Genomic DNA, 17,169 nt, shown 5'->3' with positions numbered 1-17,169 from the left:
TGGAACGAAGGCATGACATAACGTAACCTACGTAAAACAAAAGCGTACAGACTTCAACGTAGAGCCTCATTCTGGTTAGTAGTTAAGTATTTACGTTAACTAATTACGAGTTTTTTATTTAACTTTATTAACATAATTCACGTATATGCGCTACAAAGTGGGACCAAGGGGAAATTACTTCACGTAATATATAGGGAAAGCCACGGTAGTCTCCTCTTTTCACCCGGAAGGACAGGTTAGCGGAGAGGAAGCTCTTCTCGTGCTCAAAATGCGGACTGAGGACGCTGATTGTGTTTCCAACTCAGTCGCTTATAAGAAGTTCTTCTCTAAGTGTTTAGAACAATAAAAAGGGACCTGTTTGGATTGCTTACATTGTGGATACATTTCGTAAGAAAATGTAGGTATGTATGCTTTTTCAGAGGCTCTCATAGTACAGTCAGTCAGTGTTAGTCATTATTTTTAATCCCAGCTCGTAGTGTATTATTCGTATCTTATAACTTTGATTGTAGCATCATCACTGAGGATACAAAATAAGAGGAAACAATCTTTATATTAATGTATCTCTGACAGACATGGAGTTTCTCCCAGTCCTTGATCCTCAACATAAACCCGAAGAAGGAATATGGTTAGTGAGTTGAAGTACTTTAAGTGCACTTGTGATTTTAAAAAGAGTATAACATTGGATGTAGCATCTGGTTAAAATTGTTCTGCTGCTAATAGGTATTCTTTGAGACCCAGGGGAAGTGCTCCAGGTGTTAGTGTTGGTCACACCTGTATATTCACTCCATCTGAAGATGGAGGAAAAGGGAGACTCCTTATTATTGGAGGAGCCAATCCCAGTGGCAGTTTCTCAGATTCGCACATCATAAATCTAGGTAAATATATCCAGAGCCAGCTTTTACAGTATTATGACCTCAGTATAACTCTGTATTTTATAATATAGTTATCAGGCTTGTGTTTTACAGGCTTTAATGGGACGTCTTTTTTAATTATGACAAGAAGCTAAAGTTATCATCAGCCATCAGACTGATATTATATATTTTTGTCTTTGTATGGACCAGACAATCATGGCTGGGACATTGCTGAGTGGGAGGGTTTGGAGGCAAGGTATGAACACTGCAGTTTTGTACCAGAGAGCTGCCCCCAGAGCCTGTGGGTGTTTGGGGGTGCGCAGCAGACTGGAAATCGCAACTGTATCCAAAATGTACAGGTGGCAGGTAAATCCTATTTTAACCTAACCTAGTAATCTGATGGATTTTCACAGATGAGAAAGGTTTCACTCAGATTTCTTGTTGACCTGTGAAACCATGGCTGTGAAAACCTTGAAAACTTGTAGTCTGTAACCATACATGATCATATAAATAGATTACACGATATATTGAATACCCACAAATCTTTTCCATTCTGTGTGTGTCTAGACAGTAACCCTCGCTGGAATACTGTAGAAACAAATGGGACACCCGCGAGTCCCAGGACATACCACACCACCTCAGCCTGCCTTGGAGACAGGCTTTTTGTGTTTTCTGGTGGGGAAATAGGATCTGCACCTGTCTCTGACTCCAAACTTCATGTGTTTGATACAGGTTTGTGTCAGATAAACCTGCTGCTTATCGCAGTGCATTACAATAACACCACCTGACAGTATTTCAGAAGAAATCTGCTTCAGAGATGAAATTTAGATATTTCTTACGGGTTTTGATGTGAAAACTGAAATAGCTGATTGGGTGCCGTATCTAAGATATTTATTGATCTATTTGTATTGGACATCTATGTAAATTGCTGAGTTAAATTTTCATCATAAATAGTAATCTTACGCTTTCTCAATCGTCAATGGTTGCTTTATATAATAATGTTTTAAAAATCAGGAAAAAAATCTATAAAGAGAGGATATTAGAAAACATATCAATTCACTGGGCTACATATCTATCTGTGGATGTCTCCACAATCAAACCTGTTAAATTATTTAACAGGGTAGGGCACCAATAAATGAAATGCAAAGGTTGTATTCGTTTCACTGACAGCAGTTTAAAATAATGTGTAAAATAATTGATAGTGTAAAAGACAATGAAAAAATAAAGTGGGATTTTTTTATCATATGCTTCAAAAATATGTACGTTTAATTTACAGCATTACAAAGTATTTGCTACTCTAGGAAGATCAGATGTGAAATCAGAGTAAAAGTCACGAGATCAAATAGAGATAATGTCATTAAATTTGAACTTTCATAGTTGAATTTCATATATTTTACATTTCTCATTCATGCGAGCGCAGTTTCACCAGAACGGATTAAGAACGGTGGCCGTCTGAAAATAATTCCAGGGGTCAAAATGTATTTTAGTTATTTTCAGTTAAGACATTTTGATGCAGTAGAGGTTCATTAACACTGGAGCCAAGCAACAATTTTAAGCGTCAGTTTTTTCGATTCAGTGATTGAAGTTTAGTAAATTTTGTTTCTTTATTTATTTTGGGAGCATTTTGGCTGTAGACCTTTTTAATTAGCTGAAACTTAGCCTTGACTCCATATGGTCAAAGAGCATTTCTATTCCACAGCTTAGAATGGCTTTTAGGTCAAATTTCATTTTTACTGAATCATGTGAGAAAATTATGGAAAACCTGGTACTGAATTGTTTTAAAAATGTCTTTGTAATTTGTAATAATAATTCTTTGGTTTTCATCACTTTTGGTGTCTTAGATGCTCACATGACTAAACCTCTATATCAGGGGTCCCCAATCCCAGTCCACGAGGGCCGGTGTCCCTTCAGGTTTTAGATCTCACCCTGGGTCAACACACCTGAATCACATGATTAGTTCATTACCAGGCCTCTGGAGAACTTCAAGACATGTTGAGAAGGTAATTTATCCATTTAAATCAGCTGTGATGGATCAAGGAAACATCTAAAACCTGCAGGGACACTGGCCCTCGTGGACTGGGATTGGGGACCCCTGCTCTATATGTATATTATAAACAGTGTTGGGGAGTAACGGAATACATGTACCGGCGTTATGTATGTGAAATACAAAATATGAGTAATTGTATTCCATTACAGTTACCCTTTAAAAAGGTGGTATTCAGAATACAGTTACTTTGTTGAAACAAATGGATTACACGGTGGTCTTTTCCTGTTTCATATGTTAGGCTATGCCCTCTCTATTTTTGGTAATTCCACGCCAGTGGAAACCCAAACAAAACACGCATTAAGAGGCTCTAATGCCTGTGTGTCAATCTCGCGGACTATGTAACCCCTACTTGCGACCCGCATAATGACGTGAAGAAATATTTTTAAAAATTGGTCAAGAAATTATTTAATATGAAGGCAATAGGCAGTGTTACAGGCATCGCCCTAAAGAATGTAGCCTCATGGGCAGTGTAGTCCGTGCTGCAGGGAGAATGGACTGCCATACCCGTTATGTGTCTGTGAGCGCGAGGAGGGAGAAAAAGGGGAGTGGAAAAGTACGAGTTGTCCCTGAGCAGAAACTGGAGATGGAAGCATGTAAATGTAGTATAGCTAGTTTTCAGGCTACGAGCCCGACACAGAACCCGACATATTAGCCAGAGTTCCCTTTACTATGGTTCGTAGCCGGGGACCTGTTTTATATACACATGAAATAGTTTTCTATACGAGATCGCTGCAAAAACTGCAGCCTTACCTAATGTCCACCCTACTGTTACTCATTTTATATTAAGATTCTAAAATGTAGTTGGTATTGGTATGGTGAGTAGCCTTCAGTAATAAATCACACAGCAAGAGTACATTCATGTAGTTGTAAAAACCATGATAATATATTAAGTAATCCAAAGTATTCAAAAATATGTTACTCTCATTGAGTAACGTAATGGAATATGTTACAAAATACATTTTGGGGCATGTACTCTGTAATCTGTAGTGGAATACATTTTAGAAGTAACCTTCCCAATGCTGATTATAAAAACAGAAAAAAAAAACACACATAACAGACATAATTGATATATGATGCAAACAATGAAGAGAATGTATACACTCATTATTCATTCACTGGTAGATACAAAAAGATCAAGTGCTGAGGAAATATGATATGTCACTGTTCGAGGCATTTCCTGTCTGTGATTGAGATTTTCAAAAAGAAAATCCATATTCTCCTGTTTCTTTCATGTTTCACTATTGACAATTGCTATGAAAAGCGTATATGCTTATATAAAAAGAATCTTTTTTCCGTCCATCTCTTCTGTGTAAATCTGTTGCAGTGTCTTCTACTTGGTCCCAACCTGAAACACAAGGCAGGCACCCTCCAGCCAGACATGGTCACATCATTGTAGCGGTGGATTCAAAGATCTACATTCATGGGGGCATGGCTGGAGACAAATTCCACAACGATATGTATTCTCTTGATTCAAGTAAGACTGTCCACATCTGTGATTCACAAAGGAAGCACTTTGTATTTCAACACACATGCATCATACATGTTCAGAGTATCACTCCATTGCACTGGGATGATATAAAAATATCTGTTAAATTATCTTTAAAGGAAGCATGAAGTGGGAGAAAGTGCAAGCCAAAGGAGATATTCCACCAGGAGTAGCTGCCCACTCAGCTGTTGTGCTGGGCAAAAATATCTACATCTTTGGAGGGATGACAGCAGATGGAGCAAGCAACTCCATGTACAGATTTAACACTGGTACGCTGTCTTTAAGCCATTCATAGTTTTTTTTTTTTTTTTTTTTTTTTTTTAACCCTATATGGATATATTATTTTAGTTCTTTACACACATTGAGTATGATTGCTTGTATATTTTCTGCTTACAGACAAATGTAGATGGCTCCTAATGAAATTCAAAGGAGCTCTGCCACCAAAACGTCTTGACCACTCCATGTGTATATTTCCCTGGACGGTGTGTGATGCTGAGAATCCAGAGGAGGAGCAAGCCAACGGACCAGCACCCTCTGAGTCAATAAACCTGTTATTTGTATTTGGGGGCATGAATACTCTGGGTACCATATATAATGACTGCATTGTGACTGTTGTCAAATAAAAAAACTAAAAAAAAAAAAAAAGCTTGAAAGGAAAAAAAAATGATATTGCAATAAAATATTTCGACATGAAATTAGTTTTGGAATTTGCAGTTTTACATCTGAACAAGTTTCAAATTAAAATTATCTATATATATGAAAACTATAAACTTTTGCACCACCTGTGAACATAAAGAGCCCTTCATCCCACAGACACTATATTCAGTGTACCCACAAAAACCCACCCAACTACATCCCTCCCCTTTCCGGAACCCCATCAGGACTCCCTGAGAACAGCAGCAACAAGCCTCATATCCAGGCTGACAAATATCTCCGCCTTCCAGCGAAGAGAACACGTCTCACACACTGAAACTTGTTTTAAAGTCTTTCAGGAAATTCAGTAATGTCACTTGTTATTGTCAGCCCCTTCCCGACCACTCCTCTCACAATTTGAGTCCCATCAGTCCAATATGTACACCAACATGCCAGAGGGCCAGGGAGCGACAAGACTTCAGACCTGCCTACAACTCATCCTTCTCATCTTGCTCACTGCCCTCTGGTGGAGGACCACCTGCACTACCGTAGAGCTTGGTGATAATGGGCTGAACCACCTTCTCAAGCTCCTTCTTCTTGGCCTGGAAGTCATCCAGGTCAGCATCTTGGTGGGATTCCAACCATTCAATCTTCTCCTCCACTGCCTTCTCAATGGACTCCTTATCGTCATCTGACAGCTTGCCACCAAGCTTCTCCTTGTCACCGATCTGGTTCTTCAGGGAGTATGCGTAGCTCTCCAGCTCATTACGAGCGTCGATCCTCTCCTTCAGCTTCTTATCTTCGTCAGCAAAGCGTTCTGCGTCGTTCACCATGCGCTCGATGTCCTCAGGCGTTAGCCGGTTCTGGTCATTTGTGATTGTGATCTTGTTCTTGTTGCCTGTGCCCTTGTCCTCAGCAGTAACACGCAGAATGCCGTTGACATCAATCTCAAAGGTGACTTCAATCTGCGGTACACCGCGAGGAGCAGGGGGGATGCCAGTCAGGTCGAAGGTACCCAGGAGATGGTTGTCTTTGGTCAAAGGACGCTCACCTAAGAGAAAAAAAAAGTCAACAATTAGACTTGTGGAACTTATTTATTTCACTGTCACAGGCTTCTTGTCATTGGAGTCTTTGTATAAAAACACTATTTGGCAACTTTAAAAAATAATATCCAAACTCTTACCTTCATAGACTTTGATGGTGACAGTAGGCTGGTTATCAGAGGCTGTAGAAAAGATCTGGGCTTTTTTGGTGGGCACCACAGTGTTTCTGGGGATCAGCTTGGTCATTACTCCTCCAACAGTCTCAATACCAAGGGTCAGGGGGCACACATCCAGAAGAACCACATCACCTGCAAGTGAAGGAAAATGTTTAGTAAACAGGATCACATTTGAAAGCTCAACCCTGTTTAATAAAATATTTTATTATTTATTATTATTGATGACTCACCACCGCACTCCCCCCCAGAAAGCACACAAGCCTGCACAGCAGCTCCGTATGCCACAGCCTCATCAGGGTTGATGCCTCTAGATGGCTCTTTGCCATTGAAGAACTCCTTCACCAGCTGCTGGATTTTGGGGATACGGGTGGAGCCTCCAACCAGGACAATCTCATCAATGTCAGAGTTCTTCAACTGAGCATCTTCCAGCACCTTCTGTACAGGCTTCATGGTGGAACGGAACAGGTCCTGGGTTTTGAAGAACACACAGGTTAAAAAAGCTCGGTCAACAGTTTCTCCAATAGGGTTTGATACACAATATTTTCAGAACCAAATTAATATCTTACCATGTTCAGCTCCTCAAACTTGGCACGAGTCAGGGTCTCAGAGAAGTCCTCTCCCTCAAAGAAAGACTCTATCTCAATGCGGGCTTGGTGCTGGGCAGACAGCGCCCTCTTGGCCTTCTCGACCTCGCGACGCAGCTTCTGCACAGCACGGTTGTCTTTGCGCACATCTTTGCCAGTCTTTTTCTTGTACAGCTTGATGAAGTGCTCCATGACACGCTGGTCAAAGTCCTCTCCTCCCAGATGAGTGTCACCGTTGGTGGCCACCACTTCAAACACACCGTTGTCAATGGTCAGAAGAGAGACATCAAAGGTGCCACCGCCCAGATCGAACACAAGAATGTTCTTCTCTCCATCCTTCTTGTCCAGGCCGTAAGCAATAGCAGCAGCAGTTCTAAAGAATACAATGAGAGTTTATTAGAAGGGAGTGCAGAGATATTCTTTGGAGTTTCAAATTGCAAATTCATTTTGACTGGATGCTTACGGCTCATTGATGATTCGCATAACATTCAGACCAGCAATGGTACCAGCATCCTTAGTGGCCTGGCGCTGGGCATCGTTGAAGTAGGCGGGGACAGTGACCACAGCATGTGTGACCTGAGGAAAAAGGATAAAGTTAGATTTGATGATACACCATTTAATTAAAATTAGCATTTTCACTGTTTTACAATCTCTGACTTTTTGTACCTTCTTGCCCAGGTAAGCCTCAGCAGTCTCCTTCATCTTAGTCAGCACCATAGCAGAGACCTCCTCAGGAGCAAAGGTCTTCATCTGGCCACCACCAATGTCAACCTGGATATGGGGCTTGCTTTTCTTCTCAGTAACCTTCAGAGGAAAACACATCAATATTAATTTAACAACAATTTCACTCAAACATGACCCAAAGAACAAGCAACTACAAGTTTTACTTTCAGTTTACAAGCTCACCTTGAAGGGGAAGTACTTGATGTCCTGCTGCACAGACGAGTCACCCCATGTGCGACCAATGAGCCTCTTGGCATCAAAGATGGTGTTCTCAGGGTTAGAGGTCAGCTGATTCTTGGCAGCATCACCGATCAGACGCTCACCTTCACTGGTGAAGGCCACGTAGGAGGGGGTAATTCGGTTTCCCTGGTCATTGGCAATAATCTCCACACGTCCATTCTTGAACACTCCAACACTGCAAGAAAACAGTTTGAATTTAGTCTGAATGCCATTTTATTCCACTGTGGTATCATGTCACTCTAAGAGCTTGACGTGATTACCATGAGTATGTGGTCCCCAGATCAATCCCAATCACAGTCCCCACGTTCTCCTTCTTATCATCATCATCATCGTTGGCGGCAAACACTGTGCTGACTAACAGCATCACAACCCACAACAGCTTCATCTTTGTTTGTTTGCTCTCCAATCTACAAGGAAAATGCAGAAAAGAAATACAATGTAAATCAACGTGGCTTTGAAATCAATAAGTGGACTAAGCCTCCCGAGTTCATGAAGCTAGCAGCTAATGGCACTGATGTGATTTGCTGAGCTCCAGAACCATAGCAGACTTGAAGTTGGTCTTAGATAATAAATACTATAAACATTTTTGACTACGTTATTGTACCTAGAGTATAATAAGTCCAATCCGTTTTGGCAACTTAAAATATTTTGACAAAACTGTGATGTAACATTGGTTGCAATTCCTACCACCTTCTTGGCCAGCTCCTCTTAAAAAACAACAACAACAACAACATTGTATTCTTAGTGGCAATTTAAAAACAAAAAAATATTTTATTCTAAGTGGTAATTAAAAAATAATCAACAAATAAAACATATTTCAAAGTCACTCGGCATTTTTAAATATTACTCTTTCCTTTTTCTTAAACACCGACTACTTCGTGATAAAAAAAAAAAAAAGTATTGTTGAAAATGTAAGAAATGATCATGCTGATGATAGACGTTTTATCCTTCATATATAAATCTGTGACGCACTTGCCCCTCTTGTCAGTTTAGCTCACTCCGTTTAGACGCACCAACATGAATCCCAGTTTGAAACCACCGCCGCCGGTTCGAGTCTTTACCTTCGCGAATTTGTAGTTGAGGTCTTGATAGCGTCTTTTTTACAAAATAAAACAGTATAAGCAGCGATAACCTCCAAAAGTTCCAATACTGTGAAGCAAACTGTGTCTATTTTGTTTATTTCACATAATTGCATCTGTGAAATCGTGTATATATAGAAGCCTTCATAAACAAGTCGTCACGCTTTCCCGGTTTTGAGGCTCGCTATTGGTTGAGCTGCTGTTTGGTGGAAGGCGCTGATTGGTTTCGTCTAGCGCGCTGGCTGCGCCTGATTTGCACATATCAGGTTTAGGCGACGTCACCGTTTGTGCCGAAGTGTGAGTGTGTGAATGTAACGCCACAAGTATGTAAAAATAAGTGAATGTATGTATAAATGTATAATTACCTCCGCCAAGGCAGTTATATTTTTGTCAGTCTGCCACTTAAAACTTTTGAGTGAAATCTGATAAACCTTCGTAGGAGTGTAGTGTGAGTTCATGTTAACAACACATTAAAATCGGCCTTGCATACACTCAGGTCTTCATTGTAAACTTAATGACCGGTCTATTGGTGGAAAATTGCCAAAAGCCTTATAACTTAGACTCTAAAGATTTTAAATGTCATACCATATTTAACCTTTGACCTCTCTTTCAAGTTCAAAAGATTAATCTGAAAGTCAGAGGGATAATGCTACATGGAGATATTTAAAATGATAATAGGTTTTCAGACTGCCAAGAACATGTTGAGGTGGGACACTTTTTGAGTATAACTGATTCATTTTATTATGACTTTCTTATGTATGTTACAGTAACAAATGATAATTGTTTAAATATATAGCAATAGGCATACATGTACAATGTTCCTAAATAACTATTATGTTTTTACAAAAACTAACTTTTTTCACTTGATAAATTATCGCTAAACATTTAAACCATTTTTTCTAAACATTTCAACAAATACAATACAAAATACAATACTATTCCCTTAAAAGTAAATACTGCCCTATCTATCTATCTATCTATCTATCTGTCTGCCTGTCTGCCTGTCTGTCTGTCTGTTATGCCATACAACCATAAGATAATTCTATCTTTATGCTTTTTGTTGCTGGCAGCCTGTTGCAGAAACACATTTTTTGTTCCAATTTTTTTTAATTCCTACTACAACTACCATAAATGCCAAACATATCACAGTTTGACAGACAAAATTTGTATTTTTGCACCGACAAGATGATTCCCAAAGAGCTATTAGGTGAAAACTTGGCATATGTCTGCATGGTTTGTAGATTGTTTATAAAATATCAGAAGAAAATGAACAAGTGGAGGACCAAAATAAAAAAAAAATTTCAGGCCTAAAAATCTACCGCAGGTGAACATTGTCTGAAAGTCATGACCTTAAGAAACAGGAAAAAAATCCAGCAAACACCTGACACAGGACCTGAGAAATGCATCTAGCTTTTCAACTGATCCATCTGCTGTTTATTGAAGCCTCATCAGAAATGGTCTAAGTTGAGGGGTGGCTCTCAAGAAGCCATTCTTAAAGAAGGGAAGCAGGGAGAAAAGGCTGAGGTATACCAAATAACACAGGTACTGGATTGAAAATCAGTGGCAACAGGTCTGTTGGAGTGATTAATGAAAAAATGAAATCTTTGATGTAAATCTTCATCGATATGTACAGAGAAGGACAGGACAGAGCTACAACAGAGAGAATCCACAGCCATCTGTAATACACAGTGGAGACTATGTTATGTTTTCGAGGAGCATTTCAGACAGTGGTGTTGAAGCTTTTTTTTTTTAAACTGGTGGAATTCTGAACGCAGAAAGGTACAGTCAGATTTTGATCCACCTTGTTGAAAGCATCTAATTGGCAACGGCTTTATTTTCAGCATGACAGTGATCCCAGTATACCCCCAGTGCAGTAAAAGCAGACCTGGATTTAAAGCACACGAACAATGGAACACAACCAGTCATTGATTGGCTTCCCCAGTGCCTGGACCTCAACATTATTGAAGCAGTGTGGGATCATCTTGACAGAGAATGAAAAAAAGACAGCCAACATCCAAACACAGCTTTAAATGTCTTTCAAGAAGTTTAATTTTTCAAAATAAGATACTTGATTCTTTAATATTTTTGTTAAGGGGGACAAAAAGCACACATTTTAAATATGAAGGGGCATGTATTCTCTGCATCGCCCCTGAAATTATGTTTTTTTTGCTGCTGTAAATTATGCCTTTCTGGTTTCAGTTTGAACAAATGATATGAAAAATATATATTTTTATATGACAGTAATTATTTTTTTCTCTGTCCATCACTTCCGTGTAAATCTGTTGCAGTGTCTTCTACTTGGTCCCAACCTGAAACACAAGGCAGGCACCTTCCAGCCACAGGTGGTCACATCATTGTAGCGGTGGATTCAAAGATCTATATTCATTCACTATGTCAACACACATGCAGCATAATTGTTCAGAGTATCACTGCATTACACTGGGATGATATAAAAATATCTGTTAAATTATCTTTAAAGGGAACGTGAAGTGGGAGAAAGTGCAAGCCAAAGGAGATATTCCACCAGGAGTAGCTGCCCACTCAGCTGTTGTGCTGGGCAAAAATATCTACACCTTTGGAGGGATGACAGCAGATGGAGCAAGCAACTCCATGTACAGATTTAACACTGGTACGCTGTCTTTAAGCCATTCATAGTTTTTTTTTTTTTTTTTACCCTATATAGATATATTATTTTAGTTCTTTACACACATTGAGTATGATTGCTTGTATATTTTCTGCTTACAGACAAATGTAGATGGCTCCTAATGAAATTCAAAGGAGCTCTGCCACCAAAACGTCTTGACCACTCCATGTGTATATTTCCCTGGACAGTGTGTGATGATGGGAATCCAGAGGAGCAAGCCAACGGACCAGCACCCGCTGAGGCAATAAACCTGTTATTTGTATTTGGAGGCATGAATACTCTGGGTACCATATATATTGAATGTTGTAAAATTAAAGATGTAGGAATAAAATATTTGACATTATAATTACATTTAAAGCTTCTACCATTACATGCTGAAAGAAGAAAGAATTAAAAAAAAAAAAAAAAAAAAAAAAAAAAAAAAAGGTTGAAATGCTTCTCATTCATGTACAAAATTGAAATTTCATATACTGAACGATCAAGTTTTCAGAGGGTTGACTTTACCAATGTGGAACCTGAAACTAAAATAAGACCGGACAGAAAACAGTTTGTATCAAACATTTATTTCAATTGTCTTTCCAGAAGTACAATGACCAGATTCAATAAATAAACTTTTGCACTGCCTGTGAACATAAAGAGCCCTTCATCTCACAGACACTATATTCAGTGTACCCACAAAACCCACCCGCCCACCCAACTACATCCCTCCCCTTTCCGGAACCCCATCAGGACTGCCTGAGAACAGCAGCAACAAGCCTCATATCCAGGCTGACAAATATCTCCGCCTTCCAGCGAAGAGAACACGTCTCACACACTGAAACTTGTTTTAAAGTCTTTCAGGAAATTCAGTATGGTCACTTGTTATTGTCAGCCCCTTCCCGACCACTCCTCTCACAATTTGAGTCCCATCAGTCCAATATGTACACCAACATGCCAGAGGGCCAGGGAGCGACAAGACTTCAGACCTGCCTACAACTCATCCTTCTCATCTTGCTCACTGCCCTCTGGTGGAGGACCACCTGCACTACCGTAGAGCTTGGTGATAATGGGCTGAACCACCTCCTCAAGCTCCTTCTTCTTGGCCTGGAAGTCATCCAGGTCAGCATCTTGGTGGGATTCCAACCATTCAATCTTCTCCTCCACTGCCTTCTCAATGGACTCCTTATCGTCATCTGACAGCTTGCCACCAAGCTTCTCCTTGTCACCGATCTGGTTCTTCAGGGAGTATGCGTAGCTCTCCAGCTCATTGCGAGCGTCGATCCTCTCCTTCAGCTTCTTATCTTCGTCAGCAAAGCGCTCTGCGTCGTTCACCATGCGCTCGATGTCCTCAGGCGTTAGCCGGTTCTGGTCATTTGTGATTGTGATCTTGTTCTTGTTGCCTGTGCCCTTGTCCTCAGCAGTGACACGCAGAATGCCGTTGACATCAATCTCAAAGGTGACTTCAATCTGCGGTACACCGCGAGGAGCAGGGGGGATGCCAGTCAGGTCGAAGGTACCCAGGAGATGGTTGTCTTTGGTCAAAGGACGCTCACCTAAGAGAAAAAAAAGTCAACAATTAGACTTGTGGAACTTATTTATTTCACTGTCACAGGCTTCTTGTCATTGGAGTCTTTGTATAAAAACACTATTTGGCAACTTTAAAGAATAATATCCAAACTCTTACCTTCATAGACTTTGATGGTGACAGTAGGCTGGTTATCAGAGGCTGTAGAAAAGATCTGAGCTTTTTTGGTGGGCACCACGGTGTTTCTGGGGATCAGCTTGGTCATTACTCCTCCAACAGTCTCAATACCAAGGGTCAGGGGGCACACATCCAGAAGAACCACATCACCTGCAAGTGAAGGAAAATGTTTAGTAAACAGGATCACATTTGAAAGCTCAACCCTGTTTCAAAGAATATCTCTAAAAGTGATGACTCACCAGTGTCCTCCTCTCCAGAAAGCACGCCAGCCTGCACAGCAGCTCCGTATGCCACAGCCTCATCAGGGTTGATGCCTCTAGATGGCTCTTTGCCATTGAAGAACTCCTTCACCAGCTGCTGGATTTTGGGGATACGGGTGGAGCCTCCAACCAGGACAATCTCATCAATGTCAGACTTCTTCAAGTCAGCATCTTCCAGCACCTTCTGTACAGGCTTCATGGTGGAACGGAACAGGTCCTGGGTTTTGAAGAACACACGTTAAAAAAAGCTCGGTCAACAGTTTCTCCAATAGGGTTTGATACACAATATTTTCAGAACCAAATTAATATCTTACCATGTTCAGCTCCTCAAACTTGGCACGAGTCAGGGTCTCAGAGAAGTCCTCTCCCTCAAAGAAAGACTCTATCTCAATGCGGGCTTGGTGCTGGGCAGACAGCGCCCTCTTGGCCTTCTCGACCTCGCGACGCAGCTTCTGCACAGCACGGTTGTCTTTGCGCACATCTTTGCCAGTCTTTTTCTTGTACAGCTTGATGAAGTGCTCCATGACACGCTGGTCAAAGTCCTCTCCTCCCAGATGAGTGTCACCGTTGGTGGCCACCACTTCAAACACACCGTTGTCAATGGTCAGAAGAGAGACATCAAAGGTGCCACCGCCCAGATCGAACACAAGAATGTTCTTCTCTCCATCCTTCTTGTCCAGGCCGTAAGCAATAGCAGCAGCAGTTCTAAAGAATACAATGAGAGTTTATTAGAAGGGAGTGCAGCGATATTCTTTGGAGTTTCAAATTGCAAATTCATTTTGACTGGATGCTTACGGCTCATTGATGATTCGCATAACATTCAGACCAGCAATGGTACCAGCATCCTTAGTGGCCTGGCGCTGGGCATCGTTGAAGTAGGCGGGGACAGTGACCACAGCATGTGTGACCTGAGGAAAAAGGATAAAGTTAGATTTGATGATACACCATTTAATTAAAATTAGCATTTTCACTGTTTTACAATCTCTGACTTTTTGTACCTTCTTGCCCAGGTAAGCCTCAGCAGTCTCCTTCATCTTAGTCAGCACCATAGCAGAGACCTCCTCAGGAGCAAAGGTCTTCATCTGGCCACCACCAATGTCAACCTGGATATGGGGCTTGCTCTTCTTCTCAGTAACCTTCAGAGGAAAACACATCAATATTAATTTAACAACAATTTCACTCAAACATGACCCAAAGAACAAGCAACTACAAGTTTTACTTTCAGTTTACAAGCTCACCTTGAAGGGGAAGTACTTGATGTCCTGCTGCACAGACGAGTCACCCCATGTGCGACCAATGAGCCTCTTGGCATCAAAGATGGTGTTCTCAGGGTTAGAGGTCAGCTGATTCTTGGCAGCATCACCGATCAGACGCTCACCTTCACTGGTGAAGGCCACGTAGGAGGGGGTAATTCGGTTTCCCTGGTCATTGGCAATAATCTCCACACGTCCATTCTTGAACACTCCAACACTGCAAGAAAACAGTTTGAATTTAGTCTGAATGCCATTTTATTCCACTGTGGTATCATGTCACTATTTAAAGATTTTAACGTGATTTGTTACCATGAGTATGTGGTCCCCAGATCAATCCCAACCACAGTCCCCACGTTGTCCTTCTTATCATCATCGTCGGCGGCAAACACTGTGCCGACCACCAGCATCACAACCCACAACAGCTTCATCTTTGCTTGTTTGTACTTAAATCTACAAGCAGATCTGCAGAAAAGAAATACAACGTAAGATATTAGGTGAGTTCAGCCTCCCAAGTTCCAGTAGCCAGAAATTAACGGTACGGCGTAATGTCACTTGCTGAGCTTGCAGACCCACGGCAGACTAAAAGTTGGTCTTGGCAAATAAATATAACAGGAAAAATGAATTATCGATAAAATAAGATGGATCACCAATCAATCATTCCATCATTACCACCACCCCACCGCCAATTCCCCGGTATCTTGCTAACTACGCTACCATGCCTAGCAGACATGCAGGGGGAAACCACCATGCTAGAAAATTCCAAACTACATCCTGTTTATTATATTTAGGTTACCGAGTATGTACAGTTCATTCAGACGACAGTAGTGTAGTTACATTTCAGCTGGTTTATTTGTCAATATTTAGCTTAACCGGTTTTATCTTAATAAAACATTTTGCAGAAAATACAGCTATGTTTCATTATCATATTCATATTAACGCTTTATACATACCTTAACAGAAGTATAACCAATGATTTAACGGCCTTTGCGTTTCCTCTACCGGTAAGAGTCGCTTAGAGCAAACTGTATCTCCTTCAAATCCTTACTTGTCTAGAATAATGCTGGACGAAATGTGGTCTCTCCATATATAAGCCGTCACTTCTTTCCCGTCGTGGAGGCTCGCGATTGGCTGAGCTGTTGCTCGTTGGAACACGCTGATTGGTTTCATTCAGCACGCTGGCCGCAGCTGATTTGCACACATCAGGTTGAAGTGACGTCACCGTATGTGTCCACTGCGCCGACGCTGATTGGCTGTCTGTCAAAGGCAGTCCTGAACACAGTTGGTGCAGCTACATGCCACTCTCAAGGCCGGGGGGTGGGTGCATTTCTCGCACTTCAGACATTTACAAATTTTTGCTGCAATAATTTTTTTTTTGCAATGGCCCACCAAGTGTTAGATTTGTAATCTTAATTTTGCGGTTTTAAGGCGTGTCATTACGAGGAGATAGTGATGCAACTGTGAGAAGTAATGACTAACTGCAATGAGTATGAAAATCCAAATCCTTTGTGTGATTGTGATGAATCTGACAGTAAATCTTGTACCAGGTGAACTGAGTTGTCTGGGTGTTTCCTCACTGAATGTACAAGTCTTAGCCAAAGACTTCAGATACATGTGATCACACTGATTTCAATTTGGTTGGAATCTTTTGCACACATAAGAAGGTAACATAAACTGGCGCATTCAGTTGGGTTTCAATTCAATCAACAAGACAAATATTTGATTAAAAGGTCAAGGAAGCTGACTGCCACTGTCAAGATATGATCCTTGGCAAGTGTCCCAATATATTACAGCCAAAGTATAAGGCTATGATTTGGATATTTTAAAAACACATCAACTAATTGCAAGAATTTTCTAGAATCCAAAATCATTACATGGATAGAATCGAACTGATCTGCTTTCTCCTACTGTGATTTATCCGAATTCTTCTATTGACACACTGATATATTTCCAGAAGGTTCCTGAACTAAACCGGTTGTACTGTCAGGAAGAATGTAGAAAAGTCATAAAATTATAAAATATCAGTGTAGCAGCTAAGTTTTGTCTATTTGTTTTATTTATTTATTTACAGTGTTTCCCATAAAAACCATAAACACTTCTGTGTTTAGATTTAAAACCTCTTACTTAGTGGCCTCCAATTCTGATAATGTTTTATGGGAGAAAAACAACTGAACATCAGATTACAGTGTTTCATCTTTTTCTTTATTGTCTTAAGGTAATGCAAAGTGTTTTATTAGCCCTTTTCAGACTTTGCAGGGATTTCTACAGAACATTTTAATATTCTAATCAAAGGATACCCTCATTTTAAAGCTAATGCTGATGCACTGAAAGGCATATTGTTACAGAGAAGCCTTCAGTTCCTGTTAGTAGAATTCATTATATTTTATTCAAGAAAATCTAAAAGATGCATTTATATTCTTTATAAGGTCCTTATACTGTCAGGCAGCTTACTATTTGTGTCATTCATATCCA

General features: G+C 40.5%; 3 protein-coding genes across 4 annotated transcripts; 1 reads left to right on the top strand and 2 right to left on the bottom strand.

Annotated features, from left to right (window-relative positions):
- The first annotated feature begins 30 nt into the window (after positions 1-30).
- rabepk (Rab9 effector protein with kelch motifs) lies at positions 31-5,007 on the top strand. Of its 2 annotated transcripts, none has more exons than XM_084935321.1 (8): positions 31-397; positions 571-625; positions 721-875; positions 1,062-1,217; positions 1,419-1,583; positions 4,223-4,372; positions 4,504-4,653; positions 4,781-5,007. In XM_084935321.1, exons 2-8 carry the CDS (start codon positions 573-575, stop codon positions 5,005-5,007), a joined length of 1,056 nt encoding a protein of 351 aa, XP_084791447.1. In that variant the 5' UTR covers positions 31-397; positions 571-572. The 2 variants fall into 2 exon arrangements, with proteins under 2 accessions (XP_084791447.1, XP_084791446.1); XM_084935320.1 differs by having other exon boundaries at positions 32-401.
- Positions 5,003-8,887, bottom strand: LOC146383835 (endoplasmic reticulum chaperone BiP-like). The gene is made up of 9 exons (XM_084935318.1): positions 8,756-8,887; positions 8,044-8,190; positions 7,727-7,958; positions 7,487-7,624; positions 7,284-7,396; positions 6,803-7,193; positions 6,467-6,704; positions 6,201-6,368; positions 5,003-6,068 (listed from the first exon to the last, which is right to left on the bottom strand). Exons 2-9 carry the CDS (start codon positions 8,166-8,168, stop codon positions 5,506-5,508), a joined length of 1,968 nt encoding a protein of 655 aa, XP_084791444.1. The 5' UTR covers positions 8,169-8,190; positions 8,756-8,887; the 3' UTR covers positions 5,003-5,505.
- A 3,163-nt stretch (positions 8,888-12,050) lies between these two features.
- On the bottom strand, positions 12,051-15,810 carry LOC146383834 (endoplasmic reticulum chaperone BiP). The gene is made up of 9 exons (XM_084935319.1): positions 15,651-15,810; positions 15,010-15,162; positions 14,686-14,917; positions 14,446-14,583; positions 14,243-14,355; positions 13,762-14,152; positions 13,427-13,664; positions 13,170-13,337; positions 12,051-13,038 (listed from the first exon to the last, which is right to left on the bottom strand). The coding sequence occupies exons 2-9, from the start codon at positions 15,126-15,128 to the stop codon at positions 12,476-12,478; spliced, it is 1,962 nt and encodes a 653-aa protein (XP_084791445.1). The 5' UTR covers positions 15,129-15,162; positions 15,651-15,810; the 3' UTR covers positions 12,051-12,475.
- Positions 15,811-17,169: the final 1,359 nt, after the last annotated feature.

This window comes from Perissodus microlepis, chromosome 7, assembly GCF_051167445.1.
Source record: "Perissodus microlepis isolate ML-2025 ecotype Zambia chromosome 7, ASM5116744v1, whole genome shotgun sequence".
NCBI classification, from domain to species: Eukaryota; Metazoa; Chordata; class Actinopteri; order Cichliformes; family Cichlidae; genus Perissodus; species Perissodus microlepis.
This window is presented reverse-complemented; position numbering and strand designations above follow the sequence as displayed.

Coding starts and splice junctions, on each gene's coding strand:
- LOC146383835 (XM_084935318.1), bottom strand. CDS start 8,168: ATGAAGCTGTTGTGGGTTGTGATGCTGTTAGTCAGCACAGTGTTTGCC. Junction 6,369..6,466: donor TTCTGGGGGGGAGTGCGGTG/GTGAGTCATCAA, acceptor CTTCACTTGCAG/GTGATGTGGTTCTTCTGGAT. Junction 6,069..6,200: donor CACCATCAAAGTCTATGAAG/GTAAGAGTTTGG, acceptor TTTTTCTCTTAG/GTGAGCGTCCTTTGACCAAA.
- rabepk (XM_084935321.1), top strand. CDS start 573: ATGGAGTTTCTCCCAGTCCTTGATCCTCAACATAAACCCGAAGAAGGA. Junction 626..720: donor AAACCCGAAGAAGGAATATG/GTTAGTGAGTTG, acceptor TGCTGCTAATAG/GTATTCTTTGAGACCCAGGG. Junction 876..1,061: donor TTCGCACATCATAAATCTAG/GTAAATATATCC, acceptor TGTATGGACCAG/ACAATCATGGCTGGGACATT.
- LOC146383834 (XM_084935319.1), bottom strand. CDS start 15,128: ATGAAGCTGTTGTGGGTTGTGATGCTGGTGGTCGGCACAGTGTTTGCC. Junction 14,356..14,445: donor AGGCTTACCTGGGCAAGAAG/GTACAAAAAGTC, acceptor CTTTTTCCTCAG/GTCACACATGCTGTGGTCAC. Junction 14,153..14,242: donor ATGCGAATCATCAATGAGCC/GTAAGCATCCAG, acceptor TGTATTCTTTAG/AACTGCTGCTGCTATTGCTT.